This window comes from Podarcis vaucheri (assembly GCF_965113315.1).
Source record: "Podarcis vaucheri genome assembly, chromosome: 15".
Classification (NCBI taxonomy): Eukaryota; Metazoa; Chordata; class Lepidosauria; order Squamata; family Lacertidae; genus Podarcis; species Podarcis vaucheri.
In genome coordinates this window covers 3,483,019-3,506,504 of record NC_138753.1, presented here as the reverse complement: position 1 = coordinate 3,506,504, position 23,486 = coordinate 3,483,019, and the positions used below count along the sequence as shown (strand labels likewise).

The window sequence follows — 23,486 nt, the reverse complement described above, 5'->3', positions numbered from 1 at the left end:
CCATGTTAGTCCTTCTCAGAGTAGACCCTCTGAAATTAATGGCCACAACTCACTTAGGTCTACTTTGTGTAGAAGTTGGTTGGCTGACAACCCCACTGTGTGTGGCATCTCACATTTCCAGACTCACAACAGTCCTGCAGAGTAGGCCACTCTGAGAAACAGTGACATTTTTGTTTTGGCAAGCCTAGCCAGATGCTTAGAACGTTGAGGCAATTTTAATCTGTTTTAGTATTCTAACTTTTAAAGTATGGCTGTTGTTTTTTCTCGATTTTATTGTTTGATCTTTTCATAAACCTCTGAGGCTTGTCTGTTTTTTGAAATCAAGCAGTGTATAAATTTTATGAAACAAACAAACAAACAAACAAACATGAACCCAGTGAACTAATTGCTTTACATTCCATTTAGTGCTGGAGCCCAGAGTATTCATATATCAGTGGACAGATGCGCTGGCATCAGATACCTAGTTTCGGTATCTGGTTTTTTTGAACTCCTTAATTTTGCATATGGAAGACAGTGGTGTCTACCAGGTCCCCCCTTTGGACTTGGGTTCTCTTGGTTGGGAAGGACACTTTTGACGGCAGTTTGGTTTCTATGCAAGCTCCTCCCATATTTGGCCAGGGCTCAGACAACTCAAACAGCAGCCAGAAAACTGTAAGTGGGACCACATCACACACCTTTCCAGGTGCCTTTCTCTGGTGGAATCTATTAAAAAGGTGCAAAAAATCCTTTTTTTAAAAAAAAAAATGTTTTGAAATATATATTGAATTTGCCGTAGCTCATCATCGCCATCTAGTGTCACATTTGTATAATGCACTTTACAACACTTAAAATGTTTTATTTGCAGTGTAGCTGAGTCCTCAGTTTAAGCTTCAACACCACACAGAAGCACTCTTGGGCACTCTGCCACAAATTAACAGATGATGATGATGATGATGATGATGATACCGCCCTTCATCCAAAGCTCACAGGGCAGTTTGCAGTATAAAGATTAGACAAAGTTAAAGGTAAAGGGACCCCTGACCATTAGGTCCAGTCATGACCGACTCTGGGGTTGAGGCGCTCATCTCGCTTTATTGGCCGAGGGAGCCGGCGTACAGCTTCCGGGTCACGTGGCCAGCATGACTAAGCCGCTTCTGGCAAACCAGAGCAGCGCACGGAAACACCGTTTACCTTCCCGCCAGAGTGGTAGCTATTTATCTACTTGCACTTTGACGTGCTTTCGAACTGCTAGGTTGGCAGGAGCAGGGACTGAGCAATGGGAACTCACCCTGTCGCGGGGATTCAAACCGCCGACCTTCTGATCGGCAAGCCCAAGAGGCTCTGTGGTTTAACCCACAGCGCCACCCGCGTCCCTTAGACAAAGTTAAGTCCCCTAAAAAAACATTATTTATATCTTGTTACCTGGAAATCCACTTCAGGTTTCTGATACGTATCAAGCATAGGCTTGGGGTGGTCCAGGACTTTTCCGTCAGGGTCATGAAGCTCGTAAGTGAGGCGGAGAGTAATGTCGGAGTAGCAGTCATCAGTGCAGGGCTGATATTGAAGTTGAAAAAGAGACAGGTGACTTTGCAAGCAAGCCGGGCAAGGGTGGGGAACCTCAGGCCCAAGGGCTGAATGCGGTCCTTCAGATCTCTCCATCTGGCCCCGGGACTCTCCCCAAAACCACACCTCCTCCCTAACCACACCCTCTCTCCTCAGACCACACCTCTCACAAGCCCACCTTGGCATCCTCACTGAGTGCATTTTCCTGGCTGGAAACGTGTCTTTAATCTGCCTTTTTGCTTGACTGGCACAAGACACGAGTGGAAATTTCCTTTGTTCCTATGATCAAATAGTCCGACCCAGCTGAACACAGCTTTCTAATTTTATTCCTGCTCTCGTCAAGTTCAAAGCATGACGGATGGGTGAACCTATCGGTTTTTTCCGAACCGCCAACCTTCTGATCAGCACTTTGCAATTTCCAAATTCTTCAGCATTTTATAGTGCGAATTTCTCTTAACCCACCCATTTTTGTATGCAATTTTGCACACAACTCTACACAATTTTGCATTCCCTCCCTCCACCCCCCCCAATTTCCATATGTTGTTTTCACTAATACATGCCTGTTAGGCACACTTTACCCTAGTGCATGCATTTTTGTAAACATACTTAGCCAGAAAAGTGCATTGCAAGATTTCGAGAAGTGTGGTTTTTAAAGGATGTCTTTATTGCAGTCCAAATATTGTCTCGGAATCTGCAAATTAGGCAGGTTTACCTTTGAACATCAAATGAATAAACTCCCCCCATTCCAATTCCAGAGCACACAATATACAGTTCTTTGTTTAAAACTAAAAACAAGGTGCCAGTCCACATGGTTCTGAATTGAGATTTCTCTGCATGCAGTGCACTTAAAGAAATTGTCATGAAAATGATGTATAGATGGTATCTAACAACATCAAAACTTGCCAAAATCTATAGGGCAAGAACTAATGAATGTTGGAAATGTAAAGAAAAGGAAGGTATCTTTTACCATATGTGGTGGACTTGTAAAGAAGCAAAGGCTTTCTGGGAAATTATATATAATGAGTTAAAAAAATTGTTTAAAAACACTTTTGTTAAAAAACCAGAAGCCTTTTTATTGGATATAGTAGGTGAAGAGATACTAAGAGAAGTTAAAAGATTGTTTATGTATGCGACAACAGCAGCAAGAACTCTTTCAGCCCAAAAATGGAAACAACAAGAAGTACCAATGAAAGAAGAGTGGCACATAAGATGATGGACTTTGCAGAATTGGAAAAACTGACGGGAAAAATCTGAAACCAGCAAGATCAAGTATTCCAAAAGGACTGGAGTAAATTTATATGATATTTGGAAAAACATTGTAAGCTCCCTTTTTATACTTATTTATCCCTTTTTCCTCCTTTTATACTTAAATTTTGAGGTATTTTGTTATGAAATTAATCAGATTTGAAAAATGTATAAAATGCTGGACATAAAGGTTAATTTTAAAAGCCAAGAGACGGGAGGGAAGGAAGTCAATAGGCTCTAGGGAGCCAGAGAGTAAAGTGGAAAATAATGATGTGATTATATATTGTTAAATTGAAAGTTAATAAAAATCATTTTTTAAAAAATGAACCTGCCTACAGCGCTTCTGCTAACCTGAACTACAGATCAGACCCCACGGAACATTCTCCAGGCAGATAGCACTGGGAAGCTCAAATACAGGTAGCCGTTCCCTGCTGATTGTCCCCAACATTTGATACTAACAGGTAGATTGCTTCTAGACATGGAGTCTTTGTTCAGCTAGTGACAGATCTGTCCTCGATGCACGTTGACTTTGCAGCAAAGATGGTGCTCTCAGGTCAACGTTTATGACTTGGGGGATCTCCACCACGGTCTCCCTCCCCCCAATTTTAGCTGCTGCTTGGGTGGGCACCCACAGCGTAGAACTCGGCTTTCTCCTTCCACTCACCAGGATGTGGAGCTGAAGTTTGGGACAAGAATCCCCAGTGTAGGAGGTGTCGCTGCTGGTGGAGAATGTTTGGTCCTCAAACTGCACCCTCTTCTTTTCCATCTCAACATCTAAATCCACAGTGTAGCGAAGAAGGAGGTGGGGCAGCCCTGGGAGAAAGGAAGAAACGCTTGGCAGCGGGGAGGATGGTGAAAAAAGTCCAGGGATTAAATTATTATTATTGTTGTTGTTGTTGTTGTTGTTATACTGCCCTGTACCTGCAGGTCTCAGGGTGTTTCACAGGATAAAATCACAATATAAAAACGCCAAATACATAATCAAAATAAAAACAAGAACAACCCAATACAGTGGTACCTTGGTTCCCAAACTTATGTTAAATCGTTTTTTGTTAATTTTCCAATAAAAAGCATCCAATTAACATATCAAATTACAATCAATTAAAATAAAAATCTAAAATAAAAAAGACCAAATTATCATCCAAATCATAATTACAGTGGTGCCTCGCAAGACGAAATTAATTCGTTCCGCAAGTCTCTTCGTCTTGCGGTTTTTTCGTCTTGCGATGCACGGTTTCCCATAGGAATGCATTGAAAATCAATTAATGCGTTCCTAGGGAAACCGCCTTCAGACCAGGTCCGGGGACAGTCTTCTGAAGGCTGGGGGAGGGGGGGGACAAGGGCTTTTCTTCCCACCCCCAGCATTTTAAAAAACCCTGGGACAGCGGAGGACTTCTCCGCTGTCCGGGGCGATCTTAAAATGCTGGCGGGCGGCATTTTAAAATCGCCCCGGACAGCGGAGGACTTCTCCGCTGTCCGGGGCGATTTAAAAGCCCCTGGGAAGGCAGGCAGGGGGGACAAAGACTTTCGCCCCCTGCCCGCCTTCAGAAGGTGTCCCCGCCCCCCTCCCCACTTCGGAACAGCTTTCCGAAGTGGGGCGGCTGGGGCAGGTGACCCCGCCCCCCTCCCCACTTCGGAACAGCTTTCCGAAGTGGGGCGGCTGGGGCAGGTGTACCTGCCCCCCCGCCCCACTTCGGAACAGCTTTCCGAAGTGGGGCGGCTGGGCCAGTTGTCCCCGCCCCCCGCCCCACTTCGGAACAGCTTTCCGAAGTGGGGCGGCTGGGGCAGGTGTCCCCGCCCCCCCGCCGGAACAGCATTTTAAAATCTCCCCGGGACACGGGGAGATTTTAAAATGCTGGGGGTCGGCAGCGAACGCTTCGCTCCCGCCCGCCAGCATTTTAAGATCGCCCGGGGCAGGCGGGGGGGAAGGCAGGCGGGGGGGGGGAGCAAAGACTTTTGCCCCCCGCCGGCCTTCAGAAGAGGTCCTCTTCTGAAGGCCGGCTGTGGGCAAAAGTCTTTGCTCCCGACCGCCAGCATTTCCCTATGGGCTTTCGTCTTGCGATGCAAGCCCATAGGGAAATTCGTCTTGCGAAGCGCCTCCAAAACAGAAAACCCTTTCGTCTTGCGGGTTTTCCGTCTTGCGAGGCATTCGTCTTGCGGGGTACCACTGTATTAATTTTTTGGGACTTCCCATAGTCTGGACCTTGAAGCATATCTCCAAATCTCAATCCTGCCTCTCCCCGTTGTTTCCATATTTTCCACATTTTGATTTTAATGCTTTAAAATTCTCTGTCTCTGGCTCTATGATTCTCAATCACGTCAGACATCACATATCCTTTCATCCATCGAGTACAGCTTTATTTGTGTATATATCCCTTGGTTCTCAAACTTAATCCGTTCTGGAAGTTTGTTTGACTTCCGAAATGTTCGAAAACCAAGGCGCAGCTTCTGATTGGTGCAGGTGCCCCGGAAACAACAGCCGACAACCGCATCGGACATGCGGCTTCCGAAAAACGTTCAGAAACGGAACACTTACTTCTGGGTTTTTGAGAACTAAGGCGCCACTGTAACACCCCCCCCCCAAAAAAAACCCACACATATATTTTAAAAGGGCACTGAATCAATAATCTGCAACCTCCAACAGAAATGTGAACAGAGTTTAAGAATTGGGGTGTGAGAAGCAGAGAGAAATCGACATGGCAGATTCATCCAAAATACAAAGTCTGAATGGAAAATGAGAGCGGACTGCATCTTTGCTTGACCTCCAACTGTAGCTTTGCAGAGCTGTTAGAGTACTCCACAGCAGCAGAAATATAACTTCCTTTTTGTTTGCCGCTAGAGGAGAATTCAGTGCCAACCGTACGGCACAGCTGCTGCTGCGTCCCTGTTGGGCTAAAGTTAAGCGCTGCTAAAATGCTTCCCATGTGGGTGTTCATTACCTGACCGCACGGTCCCAGGAGGGGAAACCCTATTGAAGCACAATCTGGTCGTAACGACGCCGTCGAAATGGACTATTCTCCCTGGGGTAAAGTGCATGGTGGGTTTCAGTCGAAGAATTGGCCTGGAGCTAAATGGAAGAAGAGGGAAAGAAAGATAGCCTCGGCTTTAAAATCAAACCCCAAAGGCAAATGGAAGCATATAATATTTCAAGGACAGCTGCCTTTTTTGGCTGGCTCCGCAGAGCGCTCCGAATCAGCAGCCGCCCAGGTGATTATGGAGGGAACAGAATATGGTTGGTATTTGGGCAGTGAGGTGGGGAAGTGAAAGGGGCATAGTTTAGGGGAGTGGGGAACCTCTTAGGCCAAATGTGGGCCCCCCAGGCCTCTCTACCTAGCCCTTGGAACCATCCCTAGGTCTCATCCCTCACTGGCCCTGCTTCACATCCTCCTTAAGTGGCTTTGCCCAGCTGGAAATATGTCCTTGAACTTTGATAATGTCTCTTGCTTGCTGGATGGAGAGTAGAGGGGTGTTTGTGTACAAAGTAGCCTCCTATACAGTAGGGCTTGGCGATTTCTGGTTTTCAACATCGGAATAAAACACCAGCTAGACATCGCAATATACTGATATATCACGATATCTGTAATAAGGGTGGAGCTATGTAGAGGCATTGGCTGGCTTCAGAGTCTGTCCATCCGTCCCCACATTGTGATTTTTGCAAAGCACATAGATATCCTGATTCGCAATAGATTTGCCAGGTCAAAAATGATGAAACTAATATCATGATATGGATTTGAAACTGGAGGGAAGCGGGTGGCGCTGTGGTGTAAACCACAGAGCCTAGGGCTTGCTGATCAGAAGGTCGGCAGTTCGAATCCCCGCGATGGGGTGAGCTCCTGTTGCTCGGTCCCAGCTCCTGCCAACCTAGCAGTTCAAAAGCACGAAGTGCAAGTAGATAAACAGGTACCGCTCTGGCGGGAAGGTTTCCGCGTTTCCGTGCGCTGCTCTGGTTTGCCAGAAGCGGCTTAGTCATGCTGGCCAAATGACCCGGAAGCTGTATGCCGGCTCCCTCGGCCAGTAAAGCGAGATGAGCGCCGCAACCCCAGGGTCAGCCACGACTGGACTTAACTGTCAGGGGTCCTTTACCTTTTTTTTTTTTTTAGATGATACATCGTCCAGCCCTAACACACATCCTGATTTGCAACATATTGCCAAACTATTAAACTGATATTGCAATATGGACTTTGAACCAGCTTTGAGCGATATAGCAAAGACAAACTTTTCACCCATTGCTCTGCCCACCTTTACATCTGCCCACCCCCCACCCTGCCCCAAAAGTTGATCAGAAGGGAAGGAGGTTATTGGGCTGAATAACATTCCCACTCCTGGTCTGGGAGGGTGGGAAGGCTGAAATTCTCCATCCCTAGCCTAGAAGCTGCTGATTTGATCAGCTCTGTAACATCCAACTCTCCCAAATTTACTCTGGACAGTCATGCACACCAACACCTGCAACACGGACCCCAAATTGCCAGCCCAAGCCTACCCTCATGACTGCATGGAAAAGGGGGTGAGTTCTGAATTTATTTGGCATGCTGATGCTAGACACCTTTTCCCCCCGACAGCTGAAAAATGTTTTTTGTCTACAGAAAAACTCAGCTCAAGAAGACTGCAGGCCAGAGGGGATTTTAGTCTCTCTTTTCCCCAGGAGAAAACCCAAAGATCATTACGACCTACCGGAGCAAAGTAACAGAACCTAATGATCCAACAATAATATCGGGGAGACCGTCCGCAGTGAAGTCCAATCCACCAGCCACAGACCTTCCAAAATACATGAGTCCTGGCGGACCAGTTTGAGCAGCTGTTATCCTCTAGAATAAGAAGAGGGAAATAGAAAAATGGTAGGTAGAACCCTAGGTAGAACCACAAACACTGCTTTTGAGATCCTTTAAGGATATAATTGCAATAATTAAATAATGGAAGAGGGTTTCCCTTGCATGGGACAGTTAAACGGTGCGCTGTGAGGGACTAGCCAGTGTGCCATGAGAAATTATGAAGACTCCTGTCTTCATAATCATTTAAAGCCCCCCTCAAGGCGAGCACAAAATAATCACCAGAGGCTGACTGTGTGAGTCAGCATGAGACTCTTAATCTCAGGGTTGTGGGTTTGAGCCCCATGTTGCATTGCGGGGGGTTGGACTAGATGACCCTGGGGGTCCCTTCCAACTCTACAATTCCATGATGAACTGCTCTGGGCGTCCCCCTTTCCATTTATAGAGAAACAAAAGGGTAGAGCGATATCTCTAGATAGCCAGTCTAGAAGCTTCTAAGACCTAAATCATACCATACATTTAAAACAGGCACCATCATTCCACTTTAAACAGCCAGAGCTCCCCCCCCCAGGATTCTGGGAACTGTAGTTTGTTAAGGTGCTGAAAATGGTTTGGAGACGACAAATTCCCCACACAAAAATTCCCCACATCTCATTCCCCACACAAAGATAAAATATGCAGAGTGTTTTAACAAGGCTCTCTTGCAATTATAGCTCTATGAGAGGCATCCTCATAACTCTCTCAGCACCCGTAATTCTTTGGGGAAAGCCGCAACTTTAAAAAGTGGCACTGAAGTGCTTTAAATTAGCAAGCCTCAAAGCTTGACCTTCAGCAACTTTTGAGACAACACAGGCGCTGGTACTCACGAGCTTATCTCCCATTAGTGCGAAAGAAGCTACTTCCTCAAAGGCCAGTTTTGTTACCCAGAGACCTGAGTCAGGGAACTGTTTTCTTCGAACAAGAAAACTATTTTCTCGACGGCTTAACTCATGTGATAAGTCAGCTTCCTATGTTGCTGTTCAAAACAGCCCTTTGTTCAGAGCCACGAGGATAGGAATTTTGATTTACAGTGGTACCTCAGGTTAAGAACTTAATTCGTTCTGGAGGTCCGTTCTTAACCTGAAACCGTTCTTAACCTGAAGCACCACTTTAGCTAATGGGGCCTCCTGCTGCTGCTGCTGCTGCTGCTGCACGATTTCTGTTCTCATCCTGAAGCAAAGTTCTTAACCCGAGGTACTATTTCTGGGTTAGCGAAGTCTGTAACCTGAAGCATCTGTAACCTGAAGCGTCTGTAACCCGAGGTACCACTGTATTATTAGGGGAAGGGTCATATACCTCAAGGGCAGAGCGTTTCTTTTGCAGGCAGAGAAGACCCCAAATTCAATCTCCAGCATCCCCAGGTAGGCTTGGGAATGCCCCCTGCCTGAACCACTATCCTGGAGAGCCACTGCCAGTCAGTGTAGACCAGAGCTTTCCAAATGTTTCACGTTGGTGACACACATTGCAGACATGTACCATTTCGCGTGACACAGCAATCCAGTTTTGCGAGCAAACCGGAGGTTAAACTAGCGCCAGCGGTCAGCAAACTTTTTCAGCAGGGGGCCGGTCCACCCATCCTTCAGACCTTGTGAGACTTTTACACACAAAGCTGGTGAGACTTTTACACACAAAGAACAACGCAGAGCGATAGACGGATAGACGGTTGGTTTTTGGGTTCTCTCGTTTCTCCCTCCTCATCAGTTTATGAGTACATAAAGGGGTCAGAAACTTTTTCAGCAGGGGGCTGGTCCACTGTCCTTCAGACCTTGTGGGGGGCCAGACTATATTTTGAAAAAAAATTAATGAACACATTCCTATGCCCCACAAATAACCCAGAGATGCATTTTCAACAAAAGCACACATTCTACTCATAAAAACACCAGGCAGGCCCCACAAATAACCCAGAAATGCATTTTAATTAAAAGGACACATTCTACTCATGTAAAAACACGCTGATTCCAGGACCGTCTGTGGGCCGGATTGAGAAGGCGATTGGGCCTGATCCGGCCCCCAGGCCTTAGTTTGCCTTCCCATGAACTTGCCCCTTTCCAGCCCCGGGAAGAGCGTGGGGAGCATTCGCACAACACACCTGCACACTGAAGCTGACACAGTAACTTGTCACAACACACGGTTTGGAAAGCTCTGGTGCAGACAGGACTGAGGAAGGTGGAGCAACTGTCTAACTCAGCATAAGACAGCTTCCTATGTTGCTTTGATGCCCTGCTTCCTTCTCTCTCTGCAAACTAAGCAGAGTGAAGGCTCAATAAATGGCCGACATGGTCTAATCTCCTTGTAAACAAATCAGGAGGAATGCTCAATAAACAAGCCGTCCCTCTTTCTTTCTCCGAAATACAATTCCACAAGACCCCCTTACCTGGGAGAAGGGATCCTGCAACCCCTCCTTGCCGCCGTTAAAGATGTAAACACTGCCAAAAGAGCTGGGGCTCGACCCATGGTCCTCGAGGGGTGCGCCAATGGCAACATCTCCAAAACCGTCCTGGTCCACGTCACCTATGCTAGCCATGGCAAATCCAAACCTGGAGAAAAGGGACCCCAGCTGGCCGTGTAAATGTCTCTGTAGAGTAAAGTTGTTGGCCTGGGAGAAATCAGGAGAGAGGGGAAAGGGGGAAAGTTACACGAAAGTGGTTTTTGTCTGCTGCTTCCACCTGATGGGGGAAGTTCCTTCAACTGAATTTACCAGGCCAGGACTCAAGCCCTTAACAGCTTGGGACCAGTTTACTTGAGGCATCCCCTTACCCCATCACTGAAATCTGCAGAACTGGTACTGTTACGAGTGCCACATAATCCTCATTCTGCTCTTGTAAGAAATCAATCTTTTAGCATAGCAGGTGCCTTCACTGTACTCTTTTCGGATATATAATTTTTTATTGAGTTTTCATTTTTCTACATTTCAAATCAAACATTTTTACAAACTTTGAAATACCCAACGGTTTCCCTTCTTCTCCTTCCATGATTCATATCATACTTTCCTGCCTATTTTACCAGAACCATTCAAATCAGTTTCCCACTTTTACATCAATCAAATAGTTTACTCTGTTGAATTGATCTTAATGCTGCCAGCGTTTTCAGCTGTGTACAATTATTTTCCACATATTCAATAACTATTGTCCGCTCTTCTTTAAAAAATAGGTTCATCTTGCTCTCTTATTCTGAGGGTTGAACCTGCAAGTTCTGCATATTCTAAGTTGACAAACCTCGCTCACTTTCCATTGGAACTGGGCGAGCCCATTGGGAGCTTGCTTTCATTGCTGCCAGACCCCTTGGCTTCCTGGTCACCCCAGGACCTTCAAGCTACCTCCAAGCTACCCCTAAACTCCCAAAAGCAGCAGCCGGGTTGCTGCGATCGCAGCGCCCGCTTCCTTGTCCCTTCACGGTAAACTGGAACATTTTTTTGTTCAGGGAAAGCTATCCATACCATGTCAAAGTTGATAGGTGTTTCAATTAGTCCTCCCCCCCCCCCGATTTTAACTATATTTGTATTTAAAATGTTTTTTAAAATCCTCATTTTAACTTTGTCTTTAGCTGGCAACCCCCCACCCCCCTTTTTGGGTAAAGTGCTTAGAGTTTCCGCTTACAATCAAGCAGAATATTGTACACATTTTGCAAAATAAAAATAAATAATAAATGCATTTGGAAGGATTCTCTTGGTCGTTCCACTGCCCTCGGATTTCGGAGCAATGGGAGAGGGCATTTTCTGCGGCAGCTCCTAAGAATTGTGTAGAACAGTGTTTCCCAACCTTTTTTGGGCAAAGGCACACTTGTTTCATGGAAAAAATCTCGAGGCACACCACCATGCCAGATGGGGAAAGGTCACTTTTTACTTATGTAAAAAAAAAAAAAAAAAATAGTAACAGCATAGAAGGTAGAGAAGGTAGGACTCGAACCAGTGGATTCACGTTACAATAAAGATTTTGACTAAACATGGGAAAGAACTTTCTGCTGGTAAGGGCTGTTCAACAGGGGAATGGTCTCCCTCGGGAGGTTTTTCCCTTCTTGGAGGTTTTTAAGCAGAGGTGGGATGTCTGTCTGCCATGGATGCTATGGCTGAGATTCCTGCACTGCAGGGGTTGTACAGTACTGGATAGCCCTGGGGATCCCTTCCAACTCTACGATTCTATTAGGATCCCTTTTATAAAAGAGAGAACTTTAATGGCACGGCCATTATTTATTTCGGCTTCTCCCAACGGGGCCACGAAGGATCAGAAAAGCTGAAGAAGAGACCCTTCCTCAGAGGAGGCGGGAGACTACCGGACCCGCCGAGGAGGGGAATCCGGCCGCCTTTCCCTCCAGAGCTTCGTCTTTTGCCCCGGCCAAGTTGCGCCGAGGGCGCCTTGCGGGCTCTGCGTGGCTTCAGGCGGAGCCTAGGAGCCACTTCCCAGCCTGGAGGGCAGGCTGTGCGCGGACCCCGCCACTCTCGGGGCGCGACCCAGACCTGGCTGCCTTCCACAGCCAGCAGAGGTAGGCCGCCGGCTTCTAACCCGGCGGAACTGGGGCGTCCCGGTCGCAGCGCCGCGCTCCCCGCTCCTCCCGCCCCGCCCCCTTCTCCCGGGTGCCCCCTCCCTCCTTTGTTCTCCGGAGCCCCGCCTCCCCCTCTGCCCCAGCTCGCCTATTGGCTCACGCAGCCGCCACTCAGGTGGGGGCCCGCTTTGGCCCCACTCCCCGGCCGCCGAGAGAGAGTGGGAGCGTGCGGGGCTGGGCTGGGCGGCCGGGAGTCTCCTTCCCTGCGCTGCTTCGGCCGCGTCTGCAGCCGCCGCGGGACCAGGCGGGAGGCCAGTCATGCCCAGACACTGCCAGCCGCTCGAAAGGAGCCGTCGCTCCGCCGGGCAGCGCCTGCCTGCGCGCCCCTCGCTCCCTGCGCCGAGGATGGTGGGGGCGCCGGGCGCAAGGCAGCGCCGGGGCTGCTGGGCAAGCGGCAGATGCTGATGCAGTTTGGGGAATTCCTGTCACAGGGAGCAAGGCAGAAGCGGATGACGGGGCACGTTCCCCGGGGGAGCGGGGCCGGAGGATTAGCCTGACTCGCCCGCCTCCCTCCCACGGCACACTAGGCAACGTCCGGCGGCACACTAGTGTGCCGCGGAACACCGGTTGGGAAACACTGGTGTAGAATTCTGTCTGCTGAAGACACTCTTCTGTATTAAACTGATTAGTAGTAAACAGGCAGCCTGTGCAATCTTTTTAGCACAGGTGTAAAATGTGCATAGTAGGATGTTTTACCTGGCTATCCAAGCGATAAACGTAAACCTTTCCTTCCTCCCCTTGCATATGGAAAAATGGAGCTCCCACCAACAGGTGATCTGTAACCTCATCCAGGTCGATATCCAACAGGCAGAGCTCGGAGCCAAAATAGGACCCAATCTGCAGTCCAAGAGAATAAACACCGGTGGGATTTCTGTGCCAAACGCTTCCAAACACTGACCACAAAAAGGCATCCACTTTCTCTTTATATCTATCTATCTATCATCTATCTATCTATCTATCTATCTATCTGATATAAATATATATATAAAGAACATGGATATGCATGATTAAGTTTTGCTCTTGAGGGCTGAAGGCAATTAGCTTTTACAATCAGAGAATTCAAGATTTAAACTGCCACAGTTTTATTTATTAAGTTTGTGTACCGCCCTTCATCCGAAGGTCACAGGGCGGTTCACAACATGAAAATTCAAAACGAGAACACAAAATACGTAATAAAAACAAGAAAAAAGCCAAAACCAACCCAAAAACTCCCCTGCCATAAACACATTTTTAAAGATATAGAATGTTAATCAGCCAAATGCCTGGTTAAAGAGAAACATTTCTCCTGGGTGCCTAAAGATAGGTAATGAGGGCACCAGACAAGCCTCCCTGAGGAGAGCACTCCACAGTGTTCCATGTAAGGACAAGAATGGCTTAATTGATTTTCCTAATATGCTGCTGCTGCCGCCGCCGCTGTCTACTAATTTTTCCCTCACAACATGACTAGTAGAAACAAAGGTGGGCAACTCTACAAGGGCCACAAACCAATGGTGGGCAAGGCCAGAAGCAGACAGAGAGTCAGGATGATGTCAGCAGCTCCTGGCTGGTTACCCAGGAAAGCATAAAGACAAGGAAAAGTTTCTTACAGTCCTTTTTAAATTCAAACTTTACAGAGAGAGGCTATAGAACCCAGCCTCTTGGATAATGGCGCTGTCCCGAGTGAATCTCACCCCCTGCTCTCCCACTTCTTCATTCGTCATCACCATCATCTCCTCTACGTGCCCTCTGCCTTTGAGCTCTTTGCTCTCCTACTTTCAAGGCCCGCCAGGTTCTGGGAGATGGAGGGTCTGCGATGCTTTCTAATGACAACGTGTCAGCCGGGTGTTGCTCTGGCTCTCCTATGATTTCCCAGCTTTCCCCCTCATCGGCCTCTGAGCTGCTACCTCCCTCAAATCCCTGTCTTCCTCTTCCTCCTCCCTGGAAGGGTCCAGATGGGGAAGTGGTCTCCAGCAGTCTTCCTCTGCCCAGTCCCTGACACAGAGCGATTAATGTACAATTTATCTCTATACAGTAGGCTAGTTTCTATCCTTGCCAACAAAGACCCGTATAGTTAAAGCTTTGGTTTTCCCAGTAGTAACGTATGGAAGTGAGAGCTGGACCATAAAGAAGGCCGATCGCCGAAGAATTGATGCTTTTGAATTATGGTGCTGGAGGAGACTCTTGAGAGTCCCATGGACTGCAAGAAGATCAAACCTCTCCATTCTGAAGGAAATCAGCCCTGAGTGCTCACTGGAAGGACAGATCGTGAAGCTGAGGCTCCAATACTTTGGCCACCTCGTGAGAAGAGAAGACTCCCTGGAAAAGACCCTGATGCTGGGAAAGATGGAGGGCACAAGGAGAAGGGGGCGACAGAGGACGAGATGGTGGGACAGTGTTCTCGAAGCTACCAGCATGAGTTTGACCAAACTGTGGGAGGCAGTGGAAGACAGGAGTGCCTGGCGTGCTCTGGTACAGGGGGTCACGAAGAGTCGGACACGACTAAACGACTAAACAACAACAACAACAAGTTTCTATCCACAGTCATGAACCCCTTTTCTAGTCTTTATCTGGGCAAGCAAAGGGGCACAAGCAGAGCTCAAGGGCACATTTCCAGACAGGCAAACACATGCAAGGAGGGTGTGAACTATTCCTTAGAAGAGTGACATGAAATAATCTTCTAAGTGTCTAATCTATCAAGCTGGTAGACAAAAGAAACTGGCACTGTTAGATGGTTGGCACAGGCAGACAAGACAAGGATTACTGGATATTCCCGTTTTGCCCGAAGGGGCTTCATCAGCTGTGCGTAACTCTAAATCATATAAACAGAGACACTTTGTAATATAATAGCTACACAAATTCCAAAGAAACATACAAGGATATAAATGCACATGTATATAACAAGGAATCCAGGAATCCTTGCCTTGTCTGCCTGTGCCAGCATCTACCAGTGACAGTTTATTTTGGTTTTGGTGAGGAAAGTGGCCTGGGTCAGCCTTTGGGGGCTCATCTTTCTCCCCCCTTGGCCATAGATAAGCAGTATAAAGAGAAAGAACAAGCGGCCGTTCTCGGAGTGCACTTCCCTCTAGTCACTTCCGTCCTCCCATCTCCTAGCCACCTGATTTCTCAACTACTGAACCTTTTGCGAAACCACCTTATCTAATCTCTTAGCCTTGGGGGGGCAGAGAGGATGTGGCTAAGGAGGAAGAATGGTCTGGAGAGAGCCCACAGGGTCCTGAGGTCCCCAACCCTGAGCTAGAGACAAGGCTGCCAATATTAAAATGAAATCGTGTATGTGCTTTGGTTTGTGGAACAACGGCTAAACGATTTCTTAAGTGGTCCAGCGAAACCAGCCTGGCATCCAGAAGGGCACTGATCCAGGAAATGCCTAAGAGAAAATGAGAAGACGAGGAGGATTCAAGGCAGGCGCTGTGGAAGATCCAGCAATGATATACCTGTTCCCCGTGGAGGATCTGCTTTAAGCGGTCTCCTTCGAACACCATCACTTTCCCCTTGATGCTGTGTCGAGGGGCCCCCGCCACGACCAAAGTGCCACGTGCCGTGTCAATCGCGCCCACGCTGTAACCTGGAGGAGAAAGAGACCAGAAGCAGAACTTCCTCAAGGTCAAGAAGAAGATGGGAAGCTGGTGGGACTTTTAAACACAAAGGACAATGCAGAGCGATAGATGGATAGACGGTTGGTTTTTGGGTTCTCTCGTTTCTCCCTCCTCATCAGTTTATGAGTACATAAAGGGGTCAGCAAACTTTTTCAACAGGGGGCCGGTCCACTGTCCCTCAGACCTTGTGGTGGACTGGAGTATATTTTGAAAAAAATATATGAATGAATTCCTATGTCCCACAAATAACCCAGAGATGCATTTTAAATAAAAGCACACATTCTACTCATGTGAAAACACACTGATTCCCAGACCGTCCGTGGGCCATATTTAGAAGGCAATTGGGCAGGATCTGGCCCCCGGGCCTTAGTTTGCCTACCCATGGCATAGACAGTGCTTTTTTCCTGGGGGGATGCAGGAGGACTCATCCCTTAAACATTCTGTGAATCTAAGGGGAGAAGAAACCCAAACACTTAAAATTTTTAGTTTCTTCTCTAGCACGGTGAATCATCAGCGCCACCACGGAGAAGGCCCTCTGCCTGGTTCCCTGAGTTATGTTATCATTATTATTCACCTATATATGTCTTATATTTATGTTATTTCTTTCTTATTATCCTGTGCTTGACGTAGTATGTGTTGTTGATGTGATATACAGTGGCACCTCGGGTTAAGTACTTAATTCGTTCCAGAGGTCCGTACTTAACCTGAAACTGTTCTTAACCTGAAGCACCACTTTAGCTAATGGGGCCTCCTGCTGCCACCGCGCCACCAGAGCACGATTTCTGTTCTCATCCTGAAGCAAAGTTCTTAACCTGAAGCACTATTTCTGGGTTAGTGGAGTCTGTATCCTGAAGCGTATGTAACCTGAGGTACCACTGTAAGAGAAAAGCAATTAAAAAAAAAAAAGAGTGGAGACTTTTTTTGAGGGGGCGGAGCACAACGCCACTACCAGCCATTGGCTCTGGCTCCCCCTACTGTTCGTCTCCCTGCCTGTCACCCTACCAGTCCCAAATGGGCACCAGTGGCTGCTGCATCCAGGAGCAGATGGAGGGACACAGGTTCCTCGTCAAATCTCTCCCCCGGGGACCCTGCCTTGTGAGGGCAGGTCAGGGCGAAAGTCAGAAAACGGTTGTGACGAAAGAAAGCTGGACCTCTTCCCATACCCAACTCCTTGAACATGGATGAGGATAGATGACTCTGTCAGCAGTGAAGATATATAGGATCTCAATGTCCTTCTACAGGCCAAGAGTTGCACTGATCTGTTTGTTCTCACACTCCCAGTAGATCAGCGCTAAGTGGATGAAACCCATTCATTCGAAGCCAATTGAAAGGGCTGTAGTAGCGCAGTGGCAGAGCACATGCTTTGCATGCAGAAGGTCCCGAGTTTGATCCCCGGCATCTCCCGTTAGGACTGAGAAAAAGATCCTTTGCTGGAAATCCCAGAGAGCTGGACCAGTGATCTGACTCAGTATCAAGTAACTTCCTACACTCCTGTTTACCTCAGCCCTTAATACCGAACCACAAAGACTAGAATCTTGCTTTCTTTATAGAGGAACTCAATGGCAGTGTGCCTGCTTTGCACGCAGAAGGTTTGATCCTCCTCCAGGCAGCGCTGGGAAACGACTCCCTGCTTGAAACCCCGGAGGGCTGCTGCCATTCTGTGCTGACAATATGGAGCTAGATAGACCAACTGTCAGACCCTGGGAAAAAGTAGCTTCCTGTGTCCCTGAAAGTCAAAACATTCAGAGGAGCTGCAGAACAACAGTCATCTGAGAAGATCTTTACCTAAATAGCCATTTTTTGCACCCGGAGTGCCCACTGACTCGTTCAAGAAAACCACGGTGTTGTCTGCCATGTCGTAGAGAAGAACCCCTCCGGCCCAGTCAAACGCTCCCACAGCACCAAAAAGTATATAGCGCTGAAACAAATAGTAGTTGGGTCAGTGAAAGTTTAGCCAATAGATATATTAATAATAATAATAATAATAATAATAATAATAATAATAATAATAATAATAATTTATTATTTATACCCCGCCCATCTGGCTGGGCTTCCCCAGCCAGTCTGGGCGGCTTCCAAAAAAATATTAAAATACTGTAGTACATCAAACATTAAAAGCTTCCCTAAACAGGGCTGCCTTCAGATGTCTTTTAAATGTCAGATAGTTGTTTATTTCCTTGACATCTGGTGGGAGGGCGTTTCACAGGGCGGGTGCCACTACCGAGAAGGCCCTCTGCCTGGTTCCCTGTAACATGGCTTCTCCCAGTGAGGGGACCGCCAGAAGGCCCTTGGTGCTGGACCTCAGTGTCCGGGTAGAACGATGGGGGTGGTGAACGCTGATAGATAGATAGATAGATAGATAGATAGATAGATAGATAGATCCCCTGCTTCTCTCTCTCTCTCTCTCTCTCTCTATCATCTGTCTACCATCTGTCTATCTATCTATATCTATCTATCTATCTATCTATCTATCTATCTATCTATCTATCTGGGTTCCTTTTTATTAGTTATACCCACCTAACCCAGGGGGCATCCTGATAAAATAATAATAATGATAATGATAAATTTTTATTTATACCCCGCCCTTCCTGGTTAAAAACTGGGCTCAGGGCAGCTAACAACAAATTTAAAACACTTAATTATAAAAGCAGCATAAAATACAGTATAAAAACATGAAAAACAATAAAATTCAAAAATCAATTAGATAATCCCCAGGGCTAGCTGGCTGAATTGGTCCTACTTGGGCCAGCGAGGAGACCAGGGGAGAATTAGCTGTGGGATCCCAGAGCGGGTAATCCTCATAAAAAGGGGAGGGGGAGGGAAGAGAAGGGAAGGGAAATAAAAGATCAGGCTGAATTCAGATTAAAGGCCAGGCAGAATAGCTCTGTCTTACAGGCCCGACGGAAGGAGGTTAAATCCTAATATGGATTAGGGTTGTCATATTCCCAAAATTGAAAATCCAGACAAAGTTAGTAGCCCTAATATAGATTGAAGGAATAGGAGGAAATCAGATCCTGCCATGTGTTGCAATAAATCAATGTTTTGTTTTGTTTAAAAATGTTATTTTAGTATTAAATATTGTTTTTGTTTTGAATGACATACAGTGGGGGGCGGGTGCACCATAATATTTTCAGTAGCCGCTGGTAAGCCTTTTCCTCTATTAATTTAGGTAATCCTCTTTTTTAAAGCCCTCCAAGTTAGTGGCCATTTTTGTTTCTTGCGGGGAGTGAGTTTCACGGTCTAACTATGTGCCGTGAGAAGAAGATAAAGTGGGATATCAAATCCAAACTCTTCTTCTTCTTCTTCTGTCTGTCTGTCTTGGTAGCTATAGTCCCACGACAACTAGAGAACCACAGACTCATCCTTGGTTTAAGAAGGCCTATGCCCAACTAAACCTGAAGTTAAATAGGTCTTTAAAAAAAGCAAAGGAACTCAGATAGCACTGGCTGGCCAGTAAGTTCATAATTCCTGCGTTGCAGCGGGTTGGACTAGATGACCCTCGGGTCCCTTTCAGCTCTACATTTGTTTCTATTGCCCACCTCCCAAAAAAACCCCAACCCCACATTTTTACCTCTTGCAGGAGGTGAACGCTGAAGCCACTTTGGGCCAGGTCGAATTCCAAGATGGCACCTTCCGTTCCTGAGAAGGAAAGTCAGTGAGGTATTTCTGAGAGGGCCAAAGCTCAATAGCAGAACACCTGCTTTTTGTATGCAGAAGGTCCCAGGTTAAATCTTTGGCCTCTCCAGTTAGGGCTGAGAAATATTCCTTGCCTAAAACCCTGGCAAGTCCCTGCCAGTCAGGGTAGACAGTACTGAGCTGCATACATAATTTTATTTTGTATGCTGCCTTCTCACACAGTTCAAACCATACTCAAGGTGGCTTGCGACCAAGGGGGGGGGGGAAATTAGATAACTACAACATAACAAAAGTAGTCAAAAAAATTAAATAAGACATTAGAGAACTTTAAAGTGATAAGACCAGAAGGCGGAAAATATGAAAACAACGAGAAGAGGCAGGACTGAAGATTTGGAGATATGCTTCAGAGGTCCAGACTATGGGGAGCCCGGAAAAATTAATAATTACAATTTGGACTACAGTTTGGTTTTTTTTTTAAAATTTAAGTTTCTTGTTTATAATTGGATTATGATGCGGATATGTTGATTGGCTGTTTTTATTGGAAAATCAAGAAAAATGATTTTTCTAAAAAGAAAAATAAATAAGACATTAAAAAAATTCACAACCAAATGGAACAATTTCCACATAAATTGCAACAAGATCTAAAACAAAGATGCAAAAAACCAACAGCAACCCCCCCACAACAACCCCCCCCCCAGCCCCAATGGTCTTAAGTTGCTATAAGACAGCTTCCTATATTCCTATATCAACCCTTTATTCAGGACCATGAGGACTAGCACATTACTTTATTTTTAAAGCCCTCTGTCAGAGCAACTGTTTTGCATGCCAGGTTTAAACCCCAGCACCTCCAGGTATGGTTAGGAATGTTCTGGAGAGCTGCTGCCAGTCAGAGCAGGCCAGATGAACTGGGCTAGATGAACCAACAATCCGATCTGGTGTGAGGCAACTTCTGATGTTCTGGTCAGGAGGACATCCTGGCTCATAGCTTACTCTCTTAACCATACATTGAAAAAGGAACGTACAGACTTTTAGTTTCCTTTGTTGTCTTTTGGGTTCGTTCCCCTTCCCCTTCAGCTTTGGTTTAAGGAAGCTTTGCCTAAAGCCAAATATCCCAACGCCTCACCTTCAATGCCAATAATCTTCTCTTGCAGCATGGATAGGAGGACGGCCAGGGCAGAATAGTTTGTCACGCGGAAGAGGTGACTTTCATCCGGGTCGGAGGCGATCAGCTGCAGCTCCTGCAGTGCTTTTGGCTTCTCGAAGGCCTCCCCGACCTGTAGAGGACACCCCAACCCAGGCAATACTGGATTTGAATTGGAATTTTATTATTACGGTCACAGACCAGTTCCAGCTCACTTACGATACAGTCATACCTCGGGTTGAATGTGCTTCAGGTTGAGCGCTTATTATTATTATTTCCCTTCACATGACCAAAACCCACCTCCCCAACCTGATGTCATGCCAAAGAATTCAGGTTCTGATATGTCCAGTGGAAAAATGCCTGTAAGATCCTTGCTGAACCCAAAGCTCACCCCAATGGCGTAACTTGTGATGCCTGCCTCCCTGGTTGAACTGATCACGGTTTCTATGTCCAAGGGGTCCAAAAAAATCTCCCCATCTGTCAACACAACTATGATCTTCAAGGCATTCAGCTGCGACCCATAATTTGGGTTGAAGATGGAATCTCTGTTTAAAACAGAAAAGAAAAGAAACGTTTGGTTTGCAAGCTTTGGAGCAGAATATCCCAGAAGCAGACCTCTGGGTCACACAGAGTTCTTCCTCAAGGGTTCCCATTAACTCACAGGACATGCTGGATGGCGGATGCAGTCCAGGTCGTGTTGCGCACTTGAGTCATGGCCTTAATTTTTTCCAGGGCGGCGCTGCCCCTCTCCTCTTGCAGGTCGAATTCTGTCTGGATGATGTCTCCATACTGAACCAAGGCGAAGACGCACTGAAATAAAGAACGGAACTGTGTGAGCAGGCGGAGATTGCATTCAGGAGATGACACACCCGCCCTGGTCCCTGGCAGAACCCTGGCACCTATAAGAATTTAAGGTCTCAAATATGTAAATTAAATGTACAAGGCAAACATGTACATAAACCACATGTCTGAAACAGTACAGGAAGAGAGTCCTGAAACCGTTTTGACTCTCCCAAACTGACCAAATGTTTCTCTACAAGGAAGGAGGAAATAAAAAACCTCCCCATTGTCTCTGTGCTCACAACTCCTGCCTTAAGGGCACATTTAAGGTATGAATAGGGTGAGCCTGTGACCTGGCTCAGGAATTAAGTGTTTATCATTACAAAAGAAAGGCCAGCCTGGTCAGGTGATCCAATCAGTGACCATTGACAGGTTTTCTGCCAGACAGGATTTTGCTGGAAACCACCTCTTTCTGTGATGGATGGATGATGTTTCTGGGGGTGGTCTGGAGCTTGAGGGTGGGCAATTTCAAAAGTCTACATAAGGGTGGGCACCCCTTTGTTCTGGGTTCCTCCTCCCTCCTGCGTGTGGTGAGTGAGGACACTGTTGCAACAGATCAATAAAGATCAGGCTTACTAGCTGCTTTGCTTCTCAATATTCTCTGGTTGGCCTGTTATTTTCTCCTACCAATAGGGAACCTACGTAAGGACTCTATATGGGCTCTTGGATACCCCATAAGGGAAAACGGGCAGGTTTTGTTACAACACCATCATGAACCCAAAAGGCAGAGGCAGTCACCTCCAAACACTTCTCGTAGGACGTCTTCACCAAGCTGTAGGTGAAATTCCTGGCTCGCTCGAAATCCGGCGGGTCGATGCTCCCGGAGCCGTCCAAGACCAAGGCAATCTCAGTTCGCAGGTCTGCCGCGGAAAAGATCATGAGATGGATCATGGAAAGAGCCCTTACTGGACTAATTTTAATACATGATTTCTAAAAGTGAGAGGTTTGGGGGCCATTCTATACCCTTGGACCAAGGCACCCTGCTCTCTAAGCACAAATGACTGTGGACTGCTGTGGTTGCTCAGTAGTGAAGGGGGTGGCAAAGCCAGGGTTTTTCCTAGGGGTGGCCCTCCAAAACTTGTTGAGCTTTATTTGGGACTTTAACCTGTGGATGTTCAGAAACCCTCTCAGCTATAATAAAGACTTTTGGTATTTGAGACCAGTTCTGTGCTGCTGAGCCCTAGGCCAAGACTGCAGCCGTCAGGAGGCATCCTGATAAAATTTGCAGATGACACCAAACTGCGAGGGGTGGCTAACACCCCAGAGGACAGGATCACACTTCAAAACGACCTTGACAGATTAGAGAACGGGGCAAAAACAAACAAGATGAATTTTAACAGGGAGAAATGTAAAGTATTCACTTGGGGGGAAAAAATGAGAGGCACAAATACAAGATGGGGGACACCTGGCTTGAGAGCAGTGCATGTGAAAAGGATCTAGGAGTCTTGGTTGACCACAAACTTGACATGAGCCAACAGTGTGACGCGGCAGCTAAAAAAGCCAATGCAATTCTAGGCTGCATCAATAGGAGTATAGCATCTAGATCAAGGGAAGTAATAGTGCCACTGTATTCTGCTCTGGTCAGACCTCACCTGGAGTACTGTGTCCAGTTCTGGACACCACAATTCAAGAAGGACACTGACAAACTGGAACGTGTCCAGAGGAGGGCAACCAAAATGGTCAAAGGCCTGGAAACGATGCCTTATGAGGAACGGCTAAGGGAGCTGGGCATGTTTAGCCTGGAGAAGAGGAGGTTAAGGGGTGATATGATAGCCATGTTCAAATATATAAAAGGATGTCACATAGAGGAGGGAGAAAGGTTGTTTTCTGCTGCTCCAGAGAAGCGGACACGGAGCAATGGATCCAAACTACAAGAAAGAAGATTCCACCTAAACATTAGGAAGAACTTCCTGACAGTAAGAGCTGTTTGACAGTGGAATTTGCAGCCAAGGAGTGTGGTGGAGTCTCCTACTTTGGAGGTCTTTAAGCAGAGGCTTGACAACCATATGTCAGGAGTGCTCTGATGGTGTTTCCTGCTTGGCAGGGGGTTGGACTCGATGGCCCTTGTGGTCTCTTCCAACTCTATGACTCTATGACTCTATGATTCTATGATTCTAGGAAGAGGTAGGGTAAACAGAAGGAAAC

At 46.8% G+C, this 23,486-nt stretch overlaps 1 protein-coding gene across 1 annotated transcript in view; it reads right to left on the bottom strand.

Moving 5' to 3' along the window:
• ITGAE (integrin subunit alpha E) overlaps positions 1-23,486 on the bottom strand; it is a gene marked incomplete at its 5' end in the record, with an annotated part of 49,784 nt that overhangs the window by 18,582 nt on the left and 7,716 nt on the right. Inside the window, 13 exons of the mRNA XM_082200172.1 lie at positions 1,402-1,533; positions 3,452-3,600; positions 5,727-5,854; positions 7,459-7,592; positions 9,967-10,188; positions 12,828-12,968; positions 15,563-15,693; positions 17,510-17,642; positions 19,296-19,363; positions 20,484-20,634; positions 20,893-21,046; positions 21,163-21,311; positions 22,080-22,201. Of these exons, the coding sequence (XP_082056298.1) occupies positions 1,402-1,533; positions 3,452-3,600; positions 5,727-5,854; positions 7,459-7,592; positions 9,967-10,188; positions 12,828-12,968; positions 15,563-15,693; positions 17,510-17,642; positions 19,296-19,363; positions 20,484-20,634; positions 20,893-21,046; positions 21,163-21,311; positions 22,080-22,201 (1,814 nt within the window). The remainder of the gene's footprint in view (positions 1-1,401; positions 1,534-3,451; positions 3,601-5,726; positions 5,855-7,458; positions 7,593-9,966; positions 10,189-12,827; positions 12,969-15,562; positions 15,694-17,509; positions 17,643-19,295; positions 19,364-20,483; positions 20,635-20,892; positions 21,047-21,162; positions 21,312-22,079; positions 22,202-23,486) is intronic.